Consider the following 13,866-nt stretch of genomic DNA (forward strand, 5'->3'; position numbering starts at 1 on the left):
CTGCTGCTCCGCCATCTTCTCCAAGATTTGCCGCATCGTGAAGATCTGGTCAGTGGTTGATTTTCCGTTTCGGAACCCGCTCTGATAATTTCCGACTATCTCTTCGACGAATGGGACAAGTCGATCCAGATCCAAATAACTGCAATTCAGGGACACACAGAGCTACCTTTATGCCACTGTTATCAATTTTTTAATTTTTTTTTGTTTTATTCTCAAAACGCCTATCTTGCATACAGTTGAATTATATTAATATTCTCCTATAACATTTTCAAACCCTTTTCTCCTTGCAGTATATGAGAACATTCGTGTACCACCGCCAACACCACCGAGAAAATCATGACAAATGGATTTTTAAACACCCCACTTTGCATAAATAAGGACAAATGCTGTGAAAATCATGTGAAAACCAACCACCCCTCGTTTCTCCCATTTACTATGGACAAGCTTTCCATAAACCTATACCTTCCCCGCCCCCCGCTAACCTCCCTCGGGCTGTTCCTGGCCCTGCGTCCGTATTGCATTGATGTGCAGTTCCCAGTTGCACAATTGGCGCGAACTCCAGCTTGGCGCAGAGCATAGTTTCGTAGAGTAGAAGCAGCGGAAACAAAGTGCTGTATGTGATGATGCGTAGGGCAAGCTGCTGCTAAAATGGTACAATTGTGATGTGTTTGTTGCTCTGCTTTACGTCTGACTGTGCGAGACATTCAACTCCGAACAGCGGCACCCCCGACGAAGCTAACTGAAAAATACAACACACAATAACAGGAGAGGAGAGAGCATTGGGATTAGGTTACGTTTTAGTGCTTCAGTTTTAAGAACTATACACCGTTGCATTTCTGTGCCCGTACAGTGCATCGTCGTGCTGGCGTTTGGAAGCGGCAACGAAAGATGCTGATGTGTCGTGCTTCTTCTGCGTAGGATTCCTTTACTTTTCGGTTCGATCTTTGTAATTTACAACATTTGTATCAAGCAAACGTTCATACATGTGTTTAAAAAAAAGATATACCTGTTCCTGCCCAGCAGCAGCACGTTGGCGCTGGCATACATACAACAGATAACTGATGAAAACAGATCCCCGTCGTAGCATAGCGTTGTAAGACCTCTATATATGTATGTATGTATGTATGTGTGTGTGTATTTGTAAAGGGTAAGGCATTAGAATAGAACAGAACAAATTATTCAGAAAGCAACCCCTACAAGAAGATGCAGATAGCCAGTACCTTTCAACCTTTGACTATTGGAAATAATGCAAATCAAATCAGTGTGGTGCCACTGTAACTGCAACCGAAATAGACTTCTATTTTTATAAATTAACAAACAAACAAAGCTACACAAACCTTACAAAGAGCGAGAGAGAGAGAGAGAGAGAGAGAACAGCATACTTGTTGCGTGAACACTATTCAAAAAAACGAGATTATGATAGAAACTGAAATACAGGAAGAGTCCTCTACACCGTATGTGTGTGTGGTAGCAGAAGGATGAAATTATGGAATGGTTAAATACATATAAAATTCTAAGCCAAAGGAGGAGGAAAGATATCCCGTGGGGGGGGGGGTGCTAACCCCCGCCAGATTTGTTGATAGATTGCGAGATGCCTAGCGAAAGGAACATCAGGACCAGAAGAACTCACAAAAGACATGATCGAACAGCACGCGAAAGCAAACAGAAGAATAGATACATTGTGCGTTCGTTGCATCCAGAAACGAAAGCACCGATTTTTTTTTAAACTATCACTACATCGTATTTGCGAGCCGGTAAATTTATTGTTGTTAGCATTATATACTACTACTACGACTACTGATACTGCTGCTAGTACTGCGATTACTAGAGCTACTACAACCAGGGGAGTGCTAGTAAGGGAAGGGTAGTGGTGAGACCCTTTGTTTGCTTTCTAACTGTCGAACAACATATATGCTAGTGATGGGAATAACCACTCAGTACCGTGAATTAAATCAGAGTGAACGAGTTAGTGTAGTGAGTTAAATCTCATACTCACTCTTAAAGAGTTGTTTGAACTCCCCGTACCGACGAACCACTCACTCACTGTGTTTAAACTCACTCACTATGTTTTACTCACTTGTGAGATAATTATCGGACTTTATACTGCAGGACCGGGGTTCAAATCTCATCTGGACCGTTCCCGCCCATAGTGAGGACTGACTATTCAATTATACGGCAAAAGTAAGGCGAGTAAACCTGATATGGCAAGCATGTTCTTAAGAAGTCGTTAGCTCAAGAAAGAAGAAAAAGTAGAAGAGTTAAATATCGATTCAATAAATTAAAACACCTTGGCAAGATGATGAAATGCGATGTTAAACTCACGAGTGAGTTAAAACGTGGTGAGTGAGTTAAATCGTTCTTAGTGAGTTAACACGTTGTGAGTGAGTAGTTAGTCGGCTCGGAGAGCGTACTCAACCGTACGTGAGTAGAAATTACTCTTAGTTCAGCTAGGATTTATCTCATTCACTCATTCTGACTCTGTTTGCCCATCACTTATATAACCCTCTACCGTGTAAACCAACTGGCTATCTCTCTGTAGAAGGTTCCCGCCAAGAAAAGGCTTCCGACGTTAAGCTACTACCGACCGGCAGGAAGCTGTCGAGATATTGCTTTAGAAATGTGTTGTGCGATCTACTTTTTCAAAAAACAGTCGTCTATATTCCCGCGCTTACGCATGCCGATGGTAGACGCGATAGAGGCGCCGGTCTTCACACGGCAGGACCGGGGCTCAAATCCTTTCTGAGCCGTTCCCCCCATAGTGAGGATTGACTAACCAACTATGCGGCATCCAATAAGGCATGCCGTTAAGAGGTCGTTAGGCCTAGAAAGAAGAAGACCAAGAAGAAGATTCTCCGGTTTTTTTGTCTTCTTCGCATCAAACATTATAGCCCTTGTGATTTATTTTAATTCGTTTTGCTTACAGAGTATGTCCATTGTTTTGAATGTGTTTGGTCCATTCGGTCCGCCTCCCGCCAACTTTCTACCTTATTCTTAATGCTTAACCCAGTTTTTGTTATACTACTACTTGTTAAATAGTCAGTTTTACCAACAAATCAGTCTTAAATCATTTTTATCGGATTTGAAACTTTATATAGAACGTTAGACGTTATCAGAGTGTAATCTTCGTGAATGGAAAAACGAAAAATAAAAACGAAAATCGTGTAAGGCGGAACAGTAACGAAGAGAAGACGAAAAAGAAACCCTAAAGCTGTGTATGTGATGTAGCGTTAAAACAAACGACAAACACAGAGACATTTACCGGCACACAACGTCTTACGGGAAGTGGAAGTCGAACATTATGTTTCGCTTTCACAATGTGTGTTTTTTGTTTGTTTGTTGGTATTTTAATTTTCTTTTTCCACATCTCACTCTTCCGGTTACGGATGTGGAAAATCCTGAATCGCTTGCGAACTCACGAGGAAAAAGCGAGCGAAAGGCGAAAAATTGAGTAACGAGAGTGAAAGGAAAACTAAACAAACAAAAACAAACGAATCATTAAAAAAAAAGTAAAAGTCTACTACTACATCCAAATATGAATAAACAAATATGAGGAAATAAATAAAAAAGCCCCTTTAGTCTCAGCATCAGCAGGTTGAAGGAGCGAAATGATTCGTCGTGCGATGGTAAACTATGGTCGTACTCAGCGCGCGAGGACACCAATTAATTGGAACGGAGAAGAAGTACTAGCTGTGAGACCGATAGGCACACAAACAAACAGTTAAACACACACAAAAAAAAACAAAACTACAATAAACGTTATTGTATATGGAGTATACATAAAGAGAATCGGGGTGACGCATGGGGGGTTTCCTTTTTACGTACATCTTTTATCCGAAACTGTACTGAAAGCATAGTTAGATTTATTTGACCAATAATAATTGTTTTAATCACACTACGGTTCTTTAGGCTTAGATTTTTATGTCTTCCAATAATTTTATGTCGTTAAATACATCAATATGATTTTTTGATATCAAAAGCTTGAGACCGTACATGTTTGAGAAAGACTTTCCAGCCGTTTAATTCTTTTATTTTGCTTTTTTTCATCCACTTTAAAACTTTTAGTGAATTTTGTTGGATCCTATCACAGTTTTATATTAAAGATAGGACAAAGTTAGTTAAACTGAAACTTCCACGTGCTTTGCTTTATCGTCTTCCAAGGTCTCGAGTCTCCGTGTGCCCTCCTTATCGTGTCAGGTCCTAATCGTGTTTCTTAACAGGAAATGGACTGTTCCTCTCTTGAATTATTTGTTAATTTTTGCTCCACCTGGTGTATGTTCCAATTTTGAAATATGAAATTACTCTTCCTATGGAGTACTCTGAGCTACAGTCTTTTAGAACACTGTATTGTGGTTTTGTCCGCCGAAGACTTGAATATGTGAAATCGAGACGATCCCAGACTATATACTATATACTATATATACTCCTAAACGATCCTTTCATCATCGTCCACCGTTAAGGATTCCTGTGCGCCTCAAAGTACTGGCTTCCGAGTTTGGCATTTCAATGCCTTTTCTGGCCAATTTCAACTTAGAAATCTCTATGTCTTCCTTCCGTTCTAGGCTTCCATCCGCTATTACTCCCTAATGATTTCTTAGATTCTCTGTCTTCTTGAGTTTACTGTAGTTTTTAGGATTATAATTTGAATAAATTTACGATTACGATTTACGACCTCTTCAATATATCATAATGGTGCTTATTATTTATGTAAGCTAATATTCGGTTTTATTGGAGCTCCGCCGATTCTTGTAAAGATAAACTTACTGGCATCTAAAAGAGACTTCAGAGTAAAGGCTTTAATGGTCACAGAGGATACGGCATAGATTAAAGATGAAATAATTTTAGTTCGGTCCTGAAGGTGAGGCGATAGCGGCTTCGACGAGTGCGTCTCCCGTACATTTATCGTAATTAGGGCTGACTATCCAACTATGAATATCTAAAAGTTTTAGTTTCAAACAACGCACCCATCGAAATATTAAATATTTTCAGCTCTGAAACAAATAGTGTCTATATCTGTAGAAGGCTAATTGAGTTTAGTTTGAGAATTCTTAAATGCGTGCTAAATATTTATTCATTTCACAGTGATGGTAGAATTTTTTGAGCTGTCGTGTTATACCATTACACTTATATTAATGAAATGAAATAAATAATTAGATAAAAATAAATAAATTTACATAAATGGATTACTAACGGTCGCATCAAATTTAAATGTTTGCATTATACCAGTCGCACACCGCCGCTGCCAACTGACAGCAGACGAGCAGACGTCACGTTGGCAGCCATGTTGCGATGTTATGCGAAACGTCAAATGCCAAGCTTGCCACTATAGCTCTTCCGGTTTGGCTCTTTCTTTCCCGATCAACACATCAAGATGGGTAAGTCGCCGCCTGTCGTTGTCCACGGAATTAGTGCTTAGAAATAGACGAAAATGCATCGGAAAAGTGTGCGACTGGCCGTGTACGGGCTGGGAGCACTGCACGCCACCTGAAGTGAGTGAAAAGTGAGCAAACGCGATGGTTTGTGCCGTGTTTTTCTCCGTCTGAACAGTCCACGTTTTCCGATGTATTTGTGTTATGGGTAGACTGTGGCGATGGTCGCCGCATCACCCGGTGCATCCGTGTGTATCGTGCTGTGGCCGGGTGGGAATGTGAGTTGCTAAAGTTTTTCTTGTGTGTTTCGCTGTCGTTTGCAGGTATTAGCCGCGATAGCTATCATAAGAGGCGATCCACCGGTGGCAAGAAGGCCGCCATCCGCAAGAAGAGGAAGTATGAGTTAGGACGCCCGGCCGCCAACACCAAGGTAAGAGCGATCCAGGATTCGCTTCGACAGTTCGTCAATGCACCGTTACTAACGCAATGCTCGTTGATGGTTTTTTTTTAGATTGGCGCAACCCGTGTTCACTTCGTGCGTACCCGCGGTGGCAACAGGAAGTTCCGCGCGCTCCGTCTGGACTCGGGCAACTTTGCCTGGGGCTCGGAGGGTATGGCCCGCAAGGCTCGTATCATCGATGTCGTGTACAACGCGTCCAACAACGAGCTGATCCGTACCAAGACGCTGGTAAAGAACGCCATCATCGTCATCGATGCCGCACCGTTCCGCCAGTGGTACGAAAGCCATTACCTGCTGCCGCTGGGCAAGAAGCGTGAGGTGAAGGCCGGCGAAGAGGATGTGTTGGCCAAGAAGCGCAGCAAGAGCAACCTGCGAAAGTACATCAAGCGCCAGAAGACCGCCAAGATCGATCCCGCAGTGGAGGAACAGTTCAACTCTGGTCGTCTGCTCGGTATGTGTAGCCAGCTGTTTCCTGATTCCGGTGCAATTGAAGTGTGAGGTGTGCTGGTGGCAGCTCTTGCATGATGATATCGAAGATGTGACTCACGTCTGCATCTCGATGTAGATTTTTCCAGTTGGTATGTTCGTTTTGAGCTGCCTGTCCTGGTACCAGTGGGAAATGATCCACCATCGTCATAGTTACACTGATCATGATCTTCTACAGTATACTTGCCTTGAATTGCACCCCCTGATCTGAATGTAACCGTCGCACGCCGATGTATTTATTTGTTTGCCTTCTCTCTCTCACTTCACAGCGTGTATCGCTTCCCGCCCTGGACAAGTTGGCCGCGCCGATGGATACATTCTGGAAGGCAAGGAACTTGAATTCTACCTTAAGAAGATCAAGAACAAGAAGTCCAAGTAAACTGCGGGACGATAGCTCCCCGTGGTGGTGGTGTGTGTCAGTGTTGTATTGGAAGGATGGGAGTAATTGTTGGTGTTTGCTGTAATGAGCTGGTTTCCCGGTTTGAGGAAAGGAAAATCAACCGGCGGTGGTGCTGCTACGATCCGTTCCTCGTCGTAGTTTGCCTATGGATCAGCAAACACCAACTGCTACAGAAGATCAGCAACAGTAAGGAGACAACGTGAAATGTGCGCCGAAAGGAGGAATAAAACAACATAAAACCACAACCAGAGAAGTTGTCCCTGCTTGTTTAGGTGCAATTTTGAGAAAATTGTGTGATGTTGTTGCTCATCTTAGTCTAGCGACAATTCTCAATTTCGTTTCTGTAATTATGTTACTAAAAGATGATAACATGATAAGGTTTGGTTCGCTATAGCAGTATTTTTAATCGTGTATTGCTACCGCTTGTTTGTATCTGGGAGGTACTTAACATGTGATAATAGGACCATCTTTCAGAATTTAGTTTTAAATTATATTCATTCGCTTTATCCAAATTATTATTCTAATAATATTTTGCTCTAAATATGATTTATTTTCAAAATAAAAACCCTTTCTTTGTAAATGTCATGTTTCATGACCGCGACTCCCTACCATTGTCCTGACAGTTTGCGCTCGCATCCTTTGCTGCTATCGCGCAAGAACCAAAACATAAACCAAAATTGTCTGCCTGCATGCCTGGAAGTTGTCAACGGCGAAAAGGGGGAGAAAAAGGAGCAAACACACATTAGATCAATAGAAATCGCGCACCAACGAGCTCCGTTAAAGCCAGCAGGCGTCGGTTAGGTTAAAAAAATCCTTCTAGATAACACCGAACCTACCTCACTCAGCCAACATACCAACCAGCCGGGTCAGCTTCCAGGACATGTGCAGACGACGACGGTGAAGGTTAAATCATCGTGCAGGCTAATTAAGTAATTGCGGCAGGATGGCGCCTGACCTAAATCTCTTCGCAGTACAAGCACCAGCAGCAGCACCAACAGCACCAACAGTAGTGCTTCTTCCTGTGGATTGCTATTATTGATTGTCGGCCGGATAAGTTTGGCCGTCGATTGGGAAAATGATACCATGGATGCGTGAAAAGTTTGCCGAACGACGTGCCCGTTGGCAACAGTCACGCAGCAACAAACATCCACGCGGTCTCGCCGACGGAGCAACGTCTAACTGCAGTTCGCCGTCATCAAGCACAGGTCCGGAACCGTCGTCGGGCACATCGACACCCGGAACGAACGTATCGCCCGTACATCAGTCCTCCTCCGCCTCCTCAGCATCCCGGCAGCACAAGCATCGCCACGGGCAACGGACAGCGAAAGGGCATCACCACCACCAATCGCAGCAACCGTTACCGTCGACCAGCGGATCATGGCGCTCGAGGTAAGTGTAGGCAGAAGCGGGTCGTAAGGAATAGGTGTGCAAAATGGATAAGATATTCCGCCGGTGGTTTGGTGGATCTCGTAAAACGAATAAAAGCAGCAGGTAAGTGTCTTGTTTGTCGACGTTCGGTCCTTTACACAGCGAGACCACAGCAAAGGCGCATAGCGTTGCCGTGTATCCGAGTATATAGACGATAGGTCAGTGAAGCTGTTTAAATATTCATCGCGCTTCCGAATGTGTTTTTTTATGTGCTAAAGGGGATAGGACGATAAATTGGGATATTCATGTGGTGCTCACACAAGCCACAAACCCGTCCCAGTTTTCAATCGATTGAAATCCGAGATAGCGATAGCGGGCATCGAGCTGCCTCTGCTTCTACCAATCATTTACATTTTTCTCCCCGTTTTTGTGTCCTCTTGGTTTTAGATCATCCAAAAGAGAAACCCAAGATGATGGCCCGTCGACGTACTGCCCGACACAGACCGTTCTGCTGCGAATTATAAGCCCACGGGGAGGTATGGTCGATGTGGAGGTGCTTCGTACGCTAACGGGCCGGCAGCTGAAAATGTACGCCCTGGAAAAGTTTGCCAGCAATGCCTTCACGATGCCACACTTTTCGTCGGATTTGGACGAGCTGGCCGACCGGTACCGAATGATACGGTCGCACAACAGACGGATCTTCCGCGATGACGATGTCCTGAGTGATGTGAACGACGAAGGTAAGCTTGTGCTGGCGGTGTTTTAGGAGAAAAAAAATAATTTAATCATTTTTATTGCTTGCAGAGGAATTTCTACTCGTGGCCAAGCGCATCGATGCAACACCGGCCGAGGAAAGCCTTAAAGGACCTTCCCCAGCCGAAATATTGGCCGCCACGCGCCATATACCACTTTCCCGCATAAATCAGGCGTCTGTTAACTTTAACCTAGGCATGCTGCAATCCGACGTAAGTGGTTGCCATAGAGACGCACCGAACATTTCATCGTTCGCGCTTACTATGGTCCCTTTTTTGCCTTCGCAGCTACAACAAGATTTGCGCCGCATCATGATATCACTTTCCAAAGCGTCCGCTTACGTGCACGGGACGGGACCATGCGCCGGCAAACTAATCGCTCTGTTTCAGCAGCGACTCATCAACCGCAAGCGTCATCAAATTAGCTCCGTCGAGACGCTGCTCGAGATGGGATTCTCCTTGGACAAAATTAATCAAGCCTTACAAATTACAAAGTACGCCGTAGTAAACCATTCGGACGCAAGAAAAGAAGGACTTTAATGTACCATTGCTATCCATTGCAGGAACGTGTTTCCGGCGGCACTGGACTGGTTAATACAGAACGATAGTACGTCGATGTTTTTTAACTGTGATAAGAACGCTACGTGTGCGTCCTCTTCCGCAACGACGAATCAAATTCAAGATGCAACCACAAACCTTACCGGCTACGAATCACCGATGGACGGTGGCCTTTCGCCCATCACCGGACGTGGACGGAAAAGGTCAACCGTCGAGTGGGAAAGTAGATCGACGTCCACACCGTCGTCGTCTGCTGGGAACTCGATCGAGGAGGAAGAGTGCGACGGTGAAGAACAGGCGGATCCATTTACGGTACCCCTCTGCTACGACGTTGTCTTCCGGGTGATCGTTTTATGCTAATGCTTGCTTGCTTGTGTTGTAGATAAAGCGCGAAAACGTTGCTGCCTTGCTAGAAATTGTGCGCCTGTACTCGGAGAAAACGGTCGTTCCTGATCCGGAATTGGTTTCCTCCATAGCGGAGATGGGATTCAAGGAGGATAATGTGCGTGAAGCATTGATTGCGACGCACAACAATCAGGCGGCAGCGGTAAGTCTGATAATGCAGGCTTTTGTTTTAGATGACTTTATAAGGATAGCAAATACTTTTAACGACTGCCTATGATACAATATTACAGCTTCAGTTGATTTCGTAGTGTTATCGCATGTGGGGTCACGTTTTCAGATGGTTTAATAAGAGTGGCACATTATTTCAAAGCGTTAATGCAGTAGCTGAAAGGAATTACGTTTATTGCGCCTACATGTAGGCAACGCGTATTGCACCATTGATGAATTGTTGGGTGAACCATTCTGATGTCACTCACTGGAGTAGTGGAATATGATGATGGGGTCGGTCGGTGGCCGAGCCGATAACGGCGCCCGTCTTCACACAGCTGGATCGGGGTTGAAATCCCTTCCAGACCGCGTACGTAGGGCTGACGACTTTACTACGAGGAAAATTTAGTCTCCAGAAAATGGTAGGCCTCCTCTCGAGGTTGTAGTGCCAAGGAAGGAGAAGAAGAAAGGAATATGATAAGCCAGTTTGAGAAATAGTGTTCCATACGGTTCTTCAGTTAAATCGACAGTATGGGATGTGACGCTGCCCAGTCGCAGTAATATCATGCTCATAGAGTAATATCGCGTGATACATGCTCATCCATCTCATCTTTCGATAAATCTTTCCTTGTGGGAACTTCTCACATTGTAGCACTTTATCCAGTCTTCAAACTCTGATATGGCTCAACTCTCATATGCTGAAGAGTCTCCGCTTTAAAAAGTGATTTTTTACAGAAGATTAGTTGTAATGAAGTGTCTCCGAAAAATTAAGATATTTTTAAAGAATTTTAGCACGTTTTAGAGAATTTAAAAATAATACTGGATTATCGTGTCTAAAACAAGACCACCCCACTGGTGATCAGCCCAATGGGTGAAGAGTTGATTTAAAAACAAACTTCGATACTCTCTTGATCGTAGCATATCCCTGGTGGTTCATCAATGGTGTAATGCGCGTTGCATACCTGTAGGCGCTATTTAACTAGAGTATTAAGCTAAGCCTCCACTACTAAGCTGTAGGAAATCATCTGAAACCTTCCGTAAATGGATGCAAGTTTGATTCACGTATTTTCTTTCCAGTGTGAATGGTTGCTAGGCAATCGGGCAAAAAGTGTACAGGGCGTAAACGATGGCCTGCCGGCCGAATCACCGATCCTGCGTGTCCTGATGGGTTCACCACAAGTACAAATTAGTCTAGGCAACCCGAAAATGTTTATCGGTAAGCAGTGGAGAAATTGGACGCGTCGCAGCATTTGAACGCACTCTCTCTCTCTATCCATAGCACTGATCTCAATGTTGGACAACTCTTCCACGATGACCATGTGGCTTAGCGACAACGACACGTCAGCCGTGTTGGGACACATTCTGCGTACGTACCACGAGGAGAAACACATTGTCGCTATTAATCAGTTTAACAACGCGCAGGGCGGCAGCACTAGCAGCCATCCGTAGTACGCCACTGTAAAGTATGTAAAGAAAACTGCGATCGCTTCCGATAGGGGAGACAGCAACAAAAAGAAAACGTTCAATATGCCGCTAGTCTTTCGTACAAATATCCCTGTACCACACGTGTTAAGTATTGTCTGCTAGCCTCCCACTCCCCATTGCAGGCAATCGGGGGGTTCGAAAAGGAAAACCAAAACAAAAAAAAGATGTAACCAATTTGCTACACCCTTGAATGACGGCTTGTGCTTCATCACCGCCCTCCCCCGTGAAACAACGATTAGTTGTAAGTTTGTCGATACGTCGCATTTCACAGCAAGTAGTTTACCGTTGTTGGCCTCATGTTTCATCATTCGCGCTGGTGGTGGTGATGATGAACGATAGAAACTTAAAGAACCTACATAAGCAACACAAGATACGATACCAATTGCTAGTAACGCTTTTCTCAAGTCAAGTTAGTAGAACGGTTGGTTGTAGATTAGACGGCACGTGGCTTTACGCTAGCAGCAAACACTTACTCATGCACATTACTAACGTTCGCATAAGAGGAGTAGTAGAATTAAGAAGGAAACTCGAAGAAAAACGGTGAACAAAAACGAACGCCAAAGATGCACCATATATTATATACATTCTACTGAACAAGGGCGATATTTTGAAGACGTCAACGAAGATTTGTGATTTAAAAATGGTATGATGTTTGGGCGTGTGTGTGTGTGTAAGCCACGACAGCCACGAAACGAAACTAATGGGCGTTATTATAAATAGCAAGAGTACAAGATGGAAGATGCGAAACCAGAAAGCACACTAGTGTGAAGCGAACGCAACGCAGCAAAGAGGATAACATTATATGACACTTAGGAAATAGTGCAACGAATGTCAATCAAACGCGTGTTGGTGTTGTGTTTTTGTCTCACCGACGACCACGTCCCACGCGTATCCGAACTGATCAAGAATGGACGTTCAAGTACGGCACAAGGATGCCTCCAGGAGGCGTCACTCACTCACTTCACACAACGCACACAGGTACAGCATTTACACCAACAAGAGTTTCGTGATGATATTAAAAGATCGACCCATCCAGGAGAAGATGACAGTGCAAAGCTTACCTTAGGCTTCTGCGAATGCCTATAGCCAACTCTCCAGGACGCTGTGCTACCCATCAAGAATCTGAGCCATGTTTGGCCTGGCGTTCATGCTGTATCAGGCTGCATCCGATCTCCCTCAGGTCGGACTCCATCTGATCCAGTTAACGAGCTCACTATGCGTCCTCTACTCCTCGTGAAGAACATCTTCCTGGTAGGGCATAAGTCTGGTATCCTCCATCGCCAGACAGCTCAGCTAGCTCATGGTTCATTCTTCTTCTCCAAACGCCCTGCTTGCTCGCACACACCGCCGAAGATAGTTCGTAGCACTTGTCGCTCGAAGATGAGGAGTGCATTGGTGTCCTACGCCAGTATAGTCCAGGACTCGTGCCCGTAAAGGACTACCGGCCGTATCAGTGTGCGATATATGGCGCATTTCGTGCATTGTAGAAGTCTTCTGGATCTGAGGAGTCCGTGGAGTCCGTGGAGTCCGTAGTGGGCACGATTTCCATGAGTTTCGTTATTTAGGCAGTTATCCGAAGTTACGATCGTGCCAAGGTAGCAGAACTCCTCTACTACCCCAAAATCGTCCCCGTCCACTAATAGCAGGTACTTTGTCTTCGTCGCATCGATCCTCAATCCAATCCTATCGGCCTCGCGTTTCAGTTGGGCTTTTTAGTCCTTCCAAAGATGTCGATGTCATCCGCGACGCCAAGGAATTGGAGAGACCGGGTGAACATCGTGGAAATCTGGTGCTCCCGGCACTTCTGGAGGGTCTGCCATGGAGTGAAGATTTCGTTAGTTGTCCCCTCAGTCAATTTCCCTCCAACAAAACCCCGCTTGGTTGCTTCCGACGAAATCTGTAGCAAGATGTGCAAGTTTGCAGAAGAGAAACCGAGACAGGATCTTGTAGGCAGCATTCAGGACTGTGATGGCTCGGAAGTCCAGTCTGTTCCACTCGTCCGGTAGTTCTTCCAGGTCTCATATTCGATGTATGACCCATTTTGACCAGTTCTGTCATCAGCCGCCATCGCTGCCAGCCGACTTGTGGGATTTCAGCTGCCTGATGGCTTTCATCCAAGATGGCGGGTCACTGTATTTTAGGCTCTTGCTGCTCCATCTGCTTGCTTTCCTCTGCTTTCCTCTGCTTTCCTCTGCTTTCTGCGCTTGGTCCATTGCCTCCTGCATACCACCTGTCGATCACCTCTCGCTCGCTACCCGATAGGATATCTCCCTTCACGTTGGCATCATGGCGATCATGGTAGTAAAACCGCTTTTTGCCGCATTCAGCATCCTGTAAAACTTGCGAGTTTCGCCCGACTGAGATAGCTGCTCCATCAGCCGCTCATCCGACTTTACGAAGCTGCACTTCTTGTCATAAAAATGTCTGGTCTGCTGCTTA

General features: G+C 44.8%; 3 protein-coding genes across 5 annotated transcripts in view; all 3 read left to right on the plus strand.

Moving 5' to 3' along the window:
- The window catches only part of LOC118508352 (tyrosine-protein phosphatase corkscrew), a 42,104-nt gene extending 38,373 nt beyond the window's left edge, over positions 1-3,731 (plus strand). For all 3 annotated transcript variants that reach the window (XM_036048053.1, XM_036048050.1, XM_036048052.1), the window contains one exon: positions 291-3,731. In XM_036048053.1, coding sequence (XP_035903946.1) covers positions 291-340 — 50 coding nt within the window. In that variant the 3' untranslated portion in view covers positions 341-3,731. The remainder of the gene's footprint in view (positions 1-290) is intronic.
- A 1,503-nt stretch (positions 3,732-5,234) lies between these two features.
- On the plus strand, positions 5,235-6,958 carry LOC118508369 (40S ribosomal protein S8). The gene is made up of 4 exons (XM_036048095.1): positions 5,235-5,372; positions 5,690-5,796; positions 5,878-6,277; positions 6,582-6,958. The coding sequence occupies exons 1-4, from the start codon at positions 5,369-5,371 to the stop codon at positions 6,689-6,691; spliced, it is 621 nt and encodes a 206-aa protein (XP_035903988.1). The 5' UTR covers positions 5,235-5,368; the 3' UTR covers positions 6,692-6,958.
- A 384-nt stretch (positions 6,959-7,342) lies between these two features.
- LOC118508357 (ubiquitin-associated domain-containing protein 1) lies at positions 7,343-12,268 on the plus strand. The gene is made up of 8 exons (XM_036048061.1): positions 7,343-8,101; positions 8,528-8,820; positions 8,885-9,045; positions 9,121-9,326; positions 9,396-9,702; positions 9,773-9,937; positions 11,020-11,158; positions 11,222-12,268. The coding sequence occupies exons 1-8, from the start codon at positions 7,788-7,790 to the stop codon at positions 11,389-11,391; spliced, it is 1,755 nt and encodes a 584-aa protein (XP_035903954.1). The 5' UTR covers positions 7,343-7,787; the 3' UTR covers positions 11,392-12,268.
- Positions 12,269-13,866: the final 1,598 nt, after the last annotated feature.

The sequence above is a fragment of the Anopheles stephensi genome, chromosome 2, assembly GCF_013141755.1.
Source record: "Anopheles stephensi strain Indian chromosome 2, UCI_ANSTEP_V1.0, whole genome shotgun sequence".
Classification (NCBI taxonomy): Eukaryota; Metazoa; Arthropoda; class Insecta; order Diptera; family Culicidae; genus Anopheles; species Anopheles stephensi.

What these genes read in the sequence shown, in the direction of transcription:
- LOC118508369 (XM_036048095.1), top strand. An exon ending in GCCCGGCCGCCAACACCAAG is followed by an intron (nt 5,797 to 5,877) that starts GTAAGAGCGATC and finishes GTTTTTTTTTAG; the next exon opens with ATTGGCGCAACCCGTGTTCA. An exon ending in CAACTCTGGTCGTCTGCTCG is followed by an intron (nt 6,278 to 6,581) that starts GTATGTGTAGCC and finishes CTCACTTCACAG; the next exon opens with CGTGTATCGCTTCCCGCCCT.
- LOC118508357 (XM_036048061.1), top strand. Translation starts at nt 7,788, where the DNA reads ATGATACCATGGATGCGTGAAAAGTTTGCCGAACGACGTGCCCGTTGG. An exon ending in GAGTGATGTGAACGACGAAG is followed by an intron (nt 8,821 to 8,884) that starts GTAAGCTTGTGC and finishes TATTGCTTGCAG; the next exon opens with AGGAATTTCTACTCGTGGCC. An exon ending in CAACCCGAAAATGTTTATCG is followed by an intron (nt 11,159 to 11,221) that starts GTAAGCAGTGGA and finishes CTCTATCCATAG; the next exon opens with CACTGATCTCAATGTTGGAC.